The following is a 10,211-nucleotide window of genomic DNA, read 5'->3' as shown; positions in this document are numbered from 1 at the left end:
ATATATATATATATATATATATATATATATATATTAGTAGTAGTAATTTTACACAAATGACCTGAGAGAACCTGGTTAATAATTCTAAATCATTTTCTTTTGGTAAACCAGTAAGTTTCTGATGCATCGAATCACCTCAGCAAGCACAGGAGTCAAAATATCAATTAGGTTTGTGTAATATTTTCCATCATGACTACAAGCCTCCACCGTTGAGCCTCGAGCGAGGTGTTTTCCCATGTTGCTTTAGGGTGCTCTCTCTGTAATAACCACACATTAAAAAACACTTTGGAATCATTGTTTCGTCATTTAGTAAAAGGTTCAATTACATGTGTCTGTGTCCCACCCACCTTTTCCACTTTGTTTGTCTCTTGGGCTTAAACTCTTTGCGTCACGCGACAGGGAATCAATCCAAGTCATTTCTCAGTCGGATGATAAATCATAGTAAAAGTATGATAATTATAATCATAATTTGAGCTCAAGCCTGCAGTGAGAGTTCAGTGCATGAAGTAAAAGCTCTGAAAATGACCTACAAATGATGAATATTATAAAAAGTGGTTTAATATAATGCACACAACGTGGAAATATTGGAAGCATCATTAAATGTCAAATGATTTTTTTTTTTAATTGATTCTGATATCTTTCTTCTAAATTTAAACTCTGTGAGTGATTTTATCTAGTGTTGTTTTATCACCTATTAAAACCCAATAAATATCTTCACATGGTGAGATTCATTATAGAAGAAAAAGAGGCTGTGTACAGAACATTTTAGAAGTGAACCACATACAAAAGACCAAGACTATAGTGAAAGAAGAAAGAAACTTCAAAGAAAGTGTATTGTTTCCTTCACTTTCAGTTTATAACAATATCAGTTTTACCTTCACTTGAATATTAAACAGGCAGCAATCCTCCACCAAGAGTCTTTAAACAACGCTCGATCGACAGCAAAATAATGCATACATTTATTTCAGAACAACACACAAGATGCACATTCAGGTGCTTTTAAAAAATATAGTTACATATGATCTACAGCCAAATGTAATTAAAAATGGTTTAATTTCCAACATAGGAATTGTTCATAATAATTACAAACAATACAAGCGGATTTATTTTCAGCTGGAGTGAAATGGACCATTGCTGCTGCTCGTGATCTTCAGTGGTTTTGTGAGTAATGCATCTTTGTTTGTTGTGGACTCAAATGAGTGAGATTGAGACTGAGTTGATCACTTGTTAAACCAATAAAACATGCTGGATAAAACCATACTGTTCACACTATTAGAAAACTGCATGTGCAGAATATAAAAATAAATATTTTTTGTATGATATTCATATTGGTCAGAAGACAATATTGTTTTCATTGTCTGGACACGCTCTCTGCTGGTAGACGAATGCATTTCAACACTAACATTATATTCCTCTGACACCAGAACAGACTTCATACCATTCATTAGATTTGCACCATTTTCACTGGTATTACTTACTCTTCACTTATGAAAAAAGAGATTTCAAACTATTTTTAGAGCATCATGACTAATAATTTAGTAAATACAATTAAAATGCTAATATAAAAGGTCAATGCAATGCATATGCAATGCAGCTATGATGCACAAAAATGCTTAAAGCTTAAAAGTTTACACAATATTTACTTTACACAATATTTACAAATGATTGCCGCAATGATGATGATGATGCAACGGGTTACATCAGTGATTACGATGGCATCAGTTCCAAAACCTGATTGATATGTTTTATAAATAATTTAAGAATCTCTTTAGGAGAATTCAAATGCTCTTACAACATCATTTAGTTTATAAAACAACTGGAGAATATTTGATCCTGTACTTGACTTCTCAATAGACTGACATTTAAACATACTATGCCACTATTTGGAAACTCATCCATAATAAATAACACTTTAGATATTGCAATGCAGAGAGATGCTTCTTTCCCCCACAGATCCAGTCGTATCATCACAGCTTACACTCAAATCTGAAAAATAACAATGTTTATTAAATATAATACAGCAGCACAACAATAATAAAGATGCCTGTCATTATTAAAAAATTCAAGATATGTTATCCTAACATATCCAGACTTTTGTCCTTGTCAATATCGCTGCACATTTTAGATGTGTCCCTAATTAAACACAGCTTATTCAAAACAGACATGAAATACAACACTGATGGAAAGTTGATTATTGCATGCATAAGCATTGGATGTTTGCTTTTTCTAATGGCTTAAGTGCATTGACTAATCACAGTGAAAATGACTTTTAAAATCTAAAACAATCAAGAAGTTCAGACGGGACGTTTGGTGCGTTTCATAATTCTTTGTTATTTATTTCTGTATTATTCTAGGCCATCATAAAGAGAGGCTGTACAAACACGGTCCTTACAGAACTTTATACAAGCGAACCACATATGAAAGACAGGATCAAAGTCAAAGAATAAAGAAAGTCAACTAAATTGAGTGTTTCCTTCACTTTCAGTCATTAACATCAGTTTTTTCCTTGTTTACATTATAACTAATAGGAAGCAAACCTCCACCAAGAGACATCGATCGACACTTGATCAATGACAAAACGAGGCCTAGAATCACCTCAGAACAAGACACAAGATGCAAATGAGAGCAGAACAATTTCATGCCGTTTATGTACATTCAGGAGCTGCTTAATTAAAAATATAGTTTCATACGATAATCATATTGGTCGAAGAAGAATTGACTGAATTAATCATAGCAGGACACGACAGACGCTCATCAGCAGTCAGTCAGACATGATGTGTGTGTGTGTGTGTGTGTGTGTGTGTGTGTGTGTGTGTGTGTGTGTGTGTGTGTGTGTGTGTGTGTGTATTGAGCAGTATATCGACACACCGCATGTGTGACAGACACTGGACATTACATCAACATTAAACATGAAAAATGACATAAATGTGTACAAACACCCACAAACCGAACAAGGCATCACTGGACCATTCCACTTTAATCTCTGGTTTCGTATGTTTGGCTGAAGACAGCGCTCTCTGCTGGTAGACGAATGCATGGCAACTACATTATATTCAAATGACACCTGAGCAGAGAATGGCTTTCTGGTTTTATATTCACCTAAAATCAGAACAAGACTATTCAACATCATGCTCTCTGGATATACAGCGCTGTATTGATAAGGTGGACTATATTAGAGGAACAACAGCAGATTTGAGTAAAGAAATTTAAACTCACAAAACACTTATAGGTCGTGATTTCACACCAAAATCAACACGAAAAGTATTTTAGTTAAAGATTTCAGGACCACACATGCATTGCAGCAATGGGATATTAAATATGTGCTTCATTGTCATGGGAAAATAATGTCTAATGTCACAATGTCAATATTGCAAATAAATAAATAAATGGTCTTAAAAAATAGGTAAAGATATTCAAGCCCATTTTAGGACAATTCGATAATGATAACAACAACAAAAACAACAATAATAATAATAATAATAATAATGCATTTGAATTAAAGTGCCATTAAATAATATAAACACAAATAATGGTCCTTAAAATGGGCTTCATTAACTGTACTTGAAAGTTTATTTATTTATTTAGATTTAATATTTATATTTATTTATATTTATATTATTTATTGTATATTATTATTGTAGTTTATTATTGTTTTTTTATTTTAAATAATGCCAATTTCAATAAAAAGTAGTTGTATTACAGTTTGTCAGTCTACATTAAATAGAAACTAAAGAGCCTAAAATGATGGGAATTGCAAAATAAATTGTGCTTAATTGTCATGAAAATAATGTCAATATAAAAAAATGGTCCCAAAAATTAATATCTTTTCCTTTTAATTTTGGAGTGAAATGTGACTTGGATGTGTTTTCTTGTGATATTCACCGATATAACGTCATAAAGTTCCTAAACAGACATTATTTTATCTTGTATTTACTATCTGCACTTCAGACTCACTGTAGCACTAACATGATGTCACTTTCTCCTCAAGTCACGACGCTCGGAGAGTTTGAGGAAATGTTATTTTACACCATATTTACTCACGAAAAACAGCACATGATTAACTGCAAAAGGAAAAAAAACAATGCTTGAGATTGAAATGCGATGCCCATCACCATGGTGAAAATCATGGTACATTCAACGGTTTCAAGCTCGAAATCATCATGAGCCGTGTCATTAAACATCCACATGTGCGTCGATCACACACACACAGGCCTGTGCTGAATATTGCATGTGGCAGTTTTGCTTTCGACAAACCACATTCATTATAAGATTTAAAACATTCCTTAAATAGGTGATATATTTTGTGCATACACATCCTCTCTCTCTCTCATCGATTACATAAGAAAGCAATACGTGAAAGCAATGCGTCTTAAACACTGACTAACTGCATTTAACAAGAAAAGATGACATTCAGTTGTGCTGCGTGGGGAACAGGTTCGTTTGACTCATGAACTACACGCTGCCAGCCTCCTACCGACTTCAGCTTCTGTTGAACCGAACAAACACGAACGATTGTCACTAGTCAGCCATGCCATACACAGCAGACGACATTCAGCCAAGAGAATAATGCAGAAAGACAAGGACGAGAAGCTAAAATAGAGCATATTCAAAGAATTAACTATACAGAAACAGATACGCGTCTCGCTTCACTGCAGAAATCATTTTCTCATACTGTTTTTCACTGTCTTTCACTAAAATACATAAACATCCCTAAAATATACTTTTGCATATTCCGCTCTAAGAGAAAACATCTTGGATTTTGCAAACTTAATATTTAAGTTTATCTAGCTACATTTAGTGAGGTTTTCTGCCTAAAAACTATTGGGGGAAAAAAATACAGTTTGCCAATCGAACTTAGTTTATTTGTTTATTAAAAAGTCTAACAATTTAGTGAGATTTCGGCTTAAAAACTAGAACAAAAAATCTAATTTTAAGGATGTTTAAATATTTTTTTTTTTCAGAAAAAAGATAAAATACTGACTTGAGAAAATGTGTTTTGCAGTGTGATAATGCTTCGTGTTCAGTGCAAAAGACGTTTTAGGGGCAAAACGGGGTTTTGCGGCGCAAATGGACGGTGTATTTAGTGACTATGATGTCCCTGTGCATTATTGTACAAATACAAACAGCTAATGCTGAGAACAACATGAAGAAATAACTAATTGCATACAGGCTAGTCAGTCTTCTGCTTGTCTGCTGCTCCTAAACACCACACGAAATCAGACACCCTTATGACACACAACAAGAATTGTGTTCCACCGTGCGAAAAACACACATCCCAGACGTCCAGTGTTCGTACTTCACCTCACCATTTTGAGCAGAATTGATGAATTTTAATATGCATTGTGAACAAATTGGTTGTTTCGAGAAATGCAAAAACGGAAGATTTTCCGACACAATCATATCTTAAAGGTTCGAAGACGTTTAGGCCCAGATTTGACTTGGTAGTGTGCGATGAAATGGCTTCGGGCGAGAAGTCGCAGAAGAAACCCGAGAACTAGAAGGCAAATGAAGGTATGCGTTTCATATTTACGTTCCCAGTCGCATCCTCCCGTCCAGATCCCATAGCACCTTGTGTTGTGACATCACCCAGCCATCAGCCAATCACAGAGTCAGATTCAGTCGGAATCAACACCCTGATGGCACACACAGGAAAGAGAGAGACCTCACTTCCTCTCCAGTACAGCGAGCTTCCTGTGGGTGGCGGCGGCGGCTTCACTTGCGGACGGCCTGCCTGTAGCTGTGTCTCTGGCCCTGACCGCGGGAGCAGCTGTTGTTTCCGTTGCCGGACGGTTCTTGTGCGCCGGCGGCGGTGCTTTGGCTCGCTCCGTCTCTGGTGCTGCAGGTCAAACTGCTGTCCTGAAGCGTCGGGCTGGACTGAGCTCTCTGTAGCGCACCTTCCTCCAGGAGCATGGCTTCAAACACTGACAGATCATCGTCTTCGCAGCGCTGCTTCGCCCGCAGGAGCATGCTGTACGTCTCATAGCGCGTTTTCTACAAGATGAAGATGTTTTATTAACTCGATCACAATGCATTCACCCTCAGGTCATTCAAGATGTAGATGAGTTTGTTTCTTCATCAGGTTCAGAGAAATGTAGCATTGCATCAGTGTCTCAGCAATGGATTGCTCTGTAGTGAATGGGTGCCGTCAGAATGAAAGCTGATAAAAACATTACAAGTAATTCACACCACTTCAGACCAGCAATTAATGTCTTGAGAAGCCAAAAGTTGTGTTTTTAAGAAACAAATCTATCATTAAAGTGAAAAAAAGTAGTCCCTTCTGAATCAAGAGAGAAATCTGCACAGATTTTACAAGACAAAACAAATATTAGTGAACTAATTTTAAAGTGAGAGGACAACAGTAAATGCAATTTTTCATTGAAGGAAGTGTTATCATGGACTTGTGTTTTAGCCGGAAGCTGCTGGAATTCCTTAATGATGGATTTGTTTCTGACAGACACACAGCTTTTCTCTTCATAAGACATTAACTTAAGTGGCATGGATTATTGTGATGTTTTTATCAGCTGTTTGGAATCTTGTTCTGACGGCACCCATTCACTGCAGAGGATCTGTTGATGAGCAAGTGACGGAATGCTACATTGCTCCAAACCTGATGAAGAAACAATCTCATCTTTATCTTGGAAGTAGATGTAGAGTTGATTAAAAGCGACAAAGACATTTATAATGTTTCCACGAAAATATGAAGCAGCTGTTTTTAACACTGACGATAATCAGAAATGTTTCTGGATCAAATCAGCATATTACAATGATTTCTGAAGATCATGTGACACTGAAGACTGGAGTAATGATGAACCCAAACTTTTGAAGGATAGCGTATATATATATATATTTACCTCAAACTCCAGATACTCCTCTCTCAGCCGGTACTCCTCAAGTTCACGACCTTTCACCTTTCTGTCAGGCGGATAAGAGTGCAGTTGTGCAAGCTCGGTGGAGATGGAGCGAAACCGAGCTTCATGAGCCTGTGCCTGCTCCTCCTACACACACACACACACACACACACACACACACACATTACATGCACAGTCACTCTTATGAAACATAACAAGCCTCCTTGCTCTCTACAGCCTACATAGGCAGCTGTCTTTTAAGGAAGCATCCTAAAATAAGTGATGCATGTCATGCAAATGGACATCATGTAAACAGTTAAAATAATTATTAACATTATTAACTAATTATTTTAGAAAATAATTACATTTTGCAATAAGGTTTCTTTTGTTAAAATTAAGTATCTGTATTAGTTAAGATGCACTAACAATAAAAATACTTCTACAGCATGAATTCATCATAGTTAAGGTTAATTAATCTCATTAATGCTGGTAATTTAAGTTTATTCATATAGATTATTACTATATTCATCATATTATTTATTATTATAGGACTTTATTAAAAGTATGAAGACTAATAACGAAAACATTAGTGATAACTTATGCAAATCAGCTGATTTGACCTGCGACAGCTTGGAGGCGGAGCCTGGCAGCAGCGGTCGACTGAATTTCTTCTGTGATCCAATGGCAGCAGGGAGGGGCGGGGCTGAAAACATGGCCGCCACCGTGTTGATGCGTGTGATCCCAAGACTGCATTTGTTCAGCATTCCTACACGAATGAATCAAATCCAGATTACAACACTAGTGGCAGATCAGATCTCTGTGTGGAGCACTGGCTGCTCTCAGACAAAAATATCACTGGATTATTACAATCAATGGCACATTTAATGTAAACTGATATTTCTTACTGACACACTAGCTACAGCAAAAGATAGAAATAACTGACTTAAAACCATTTTTTTTTATCTGGGTGAAAATACTAGTGTGCTAATAATTTTAGTGATGGACATTTAAATGAAAAACAAACAAAAACAAAATTAATATTATATATATATATAATATATATATATTATATATATATATATATATATATATATATATATATATATATTGCAGTAAAGCAGCAGATGAATTGGTTTTATAAGCAGACACACACACACACACAATTTTCCAAAACAAACATTGAGGGCTGAAACTGGGACAAACTTCAACTAGAACAGAGCGAGTTCTCCAGGGGAACACACACACACACACACACACACACACACACACACACACAGAGAGAGAGCCTCATGCTGTACAGATGATCTATGCAGTCGTTTTTTTCCAGTTAAAGCTTAATTTTAGTTTTTTTTTTTTTGTGAAGCATATGCACATGTGGTTAGCAAGCAATTTTCACGGACTGTTGACACAGACTTGCAATATTAATACTGATTCATCTACTAAGATCATTTTGCAATGCTATCAGGTTATCATAATTAAAACTAATATATAAAAAATAAACTGTTTTGCTCCTTGAAATAAAATAACCTTTGACAAATTAAAATATAAACACTTTAAATACAGTATAAACACTATAATAAACTGTTATTATATCAGTAGTGTCAAAGCAACATTTCTGCTTTTCATTTAGTTTAAATCGATGTACTAAATAATACTTAAAAAAAATAAACGAAAACAAAAACACAAGAACACTTAAAAATGTAACTAAAACTTTAATGAACTGAAATAAAAATAAAGACAAAAATGATAAAAACAGACACAAAATGACAAACTAAACAAAAATTTGAATATAACTGAATTATAAATATTTAAATATATATATAAATATAAAAATTGTAAAAACTTGCAGCAAAATGACTAAAACTTTAACCTAAATTAAAATGAAAAACTAAATATAAAAATAAAAAATATGAATAAAATAATAATAATAGTAGTAGTAGTAGTATCTCACAATGTATTTCCATATTAAGCAGAATATTCAATCAGAACATAATAAAAGGTAGGATGAGACTTGGTTTTATTGGATGTTGAAGTGATTGTGATGTCTCCAGATGAGAAGAGGTCAGAGGGAAGCCGATGAAAAATATGCTCAAATGGCTTCAAATGAAAATGGAAAAATCATTCTATAATAAGTTGAAATATTAGATCCGGACTGTGTCATGTTTCTGTGTGTGTGCACTCACGGGGCCTGAAAGAGGTAGACTCTCCAGTCCGCGGTCCGGAGGTAAAACACGTTCGGACGTTTGCTGTAGTCTGTGGCTCTGATGGCCAGCGAATGATGAATAGACACCGCATTCTTCAAATCCTCATCTGATAACGGTTTATCCGGCCGATACTCGCCCTGGAAACACGATTATCCAGTTATTATTCAAAACATGCATGCTTTCTCATAATTACTGATATATTGATTGGCATTCTACATATTTCTACCATCAAACTGTTTATATACAAAAACTAAATTTGGATATATTTCAAATACAGGCAAATATATATTATTAGTTTGAAAGGCACAAAAATCTCTTTAAAAAACTTTGAAGTAATGGTGACAGAAGACTAATATTGTCAAGACACAAAAGTGCTGTTTTTGTTCTGGAAGTCAAGAGAAACATCAAAAACTGCTTCATGTACTGCTGTATATCAAACACACACACACACACACACACCACACACACACCTGCACCGATTGAACTGATTAAATCAATTATATATAATTATTAAATGTCAGCAGAATGAAAAAAACCTACAATGTAATGTCAACATGGATGCATAATAACAGCATGCAATACATGCATTGTTTCCTGTAAAATAATGTGAAATATGCCTTAGAGCTAAAAACACAATAAAACACCAAAATCAAATGCACCTTGAGAATGTAGCAAACAACAATAAACAAATAAATCAATGGTGAAGTAATTGAAAAGGTTGAGACATTGCAATAAATAAATAATAAAGGAAATAAAATGAAAAGTAGCTTTGGAAGGAAGGAAGGAAGGAAGGAAGGAAGGAAAAGAAAGACTTACTTTCTGCAGGTAAAGGATGAGTCCCTTAAGAACAGCATAAAATGCTTTCCATCCTCTTTTTCCACGAGGTGCTGCATTACACATGAAAAATACAAAACACAACACAGATGAAAGGGCACTGGATCAAATATCAGTACATCAGTCTAGACTAATTAATACATTTTCATTGGTAGGCATATTTTGCATCTATTTGTAAATTATATTATTTGCATTTTGTGACCCTGTATGTTATTGTTCAACAACATTAAACTATACATATATAACATATGTTTCCTCTGTCTTGAGTCTCTGGGGTACCGTATTTTCCGGACTACAAGTCGCACTTTTTTTCATAGTTTGGCTG

The 10,211-nt window shown here is 34.9% G+C and overlaps 1 protein-coding gene and 1 long non-coding RNA gene across 2 annotated transcripts; both read right to left on the bottom strand.

Moving 5' to 3' along the window:
- Nucleotides 1-5,518: 5,518 nt before the first annotated feature.
- On the bottom strand, nucleotides 5,519-7,585 carry LOC113075881 (PH and SEC7 domain-containing protein 1-like). The gene is made up of 3 exons (XM_026248540.1): nucleotides 7,469-7,585; nucleotides 6,852-6,995; nucleotides 5,519-5,991 (listed from the first exon to the last, which is right to left on the bottom strand). The coding sequence occupies exons 1-3, from the start codon at nucleotides 7,559-7,561 to the stop codon at nucleotides 5,713-5,715; spliced, it is 516 nt and encodes a 171-aa protein (XP_026104325.1). The 5' UTR covers nucleotides 7,562-7,585; the 3' UTR covers nucleotides 5,519-5,712.
- Nucleotides 7,586-7,589: 4 nt separating this feature from the next.
- LOC113075882 (uncharacterized) lies at nucleotides 7,590-9,939 on the bottom strand. Its single transcript, XR_003281050.1, has 3 exons — nucleotides 9,869-9,939; nucleotides 9,032-9,189; nucleotides 7,590-7,614 (listed from the first exon to the last, which is right to left on the bottom strand). It is a non-coding gene; the product is annotated as an uncharacterized LOC113075882 (long non-coding RNA).
- Between the last annotated feature and the right edge of the window lie 272 nt (nucleotides 9,940-10,211).

The sequence above is a fragment of the Carassius auratus genome, unplaced genomic scaffold (assembly GCF_003368295.1).
Source record: "Carassius auratus strain Wakin unplaced genomic scaffold, ASM336829v1 scaf_tig00017894, whole genome shotgun sequence".
Classification (NCBI taxonomy): Eukaryota; Metazoa; Chordata; class Actinopteri; order Cypriniformes; family Cyprinidae; genus Carassius; species Carassius auratus.
This window is presented reverse-complemented; position numbering and strand designations above follow the sequence as displayed.

Excerpts from the sequence above, each read along its gene's own strand:
- LOC113075881 (XM_026248540.1), bottom strand. The coding sequence starts at position 7,561 with ATGTTTTCAGCCCCGCCCCTCCCTGCTGCCATTGGATCACAGAAGAAA. Across the intron at positions 6,996-7,468 it reads CCGCCTCCAAGCTGTCGCAG|GAGGAGCAGGCACAGGCTCA; the intron begins GTCAAATCAGCT and ends GTGTGTGTGTAG. Across the intron at positions 5,992-6,851 it reads AGGAGTATCTGGAGTTTGAG|AAAACGCGCTATGAGACGTA; the intron begins GTAAATATATAT and ends TTCATCTTGTAG.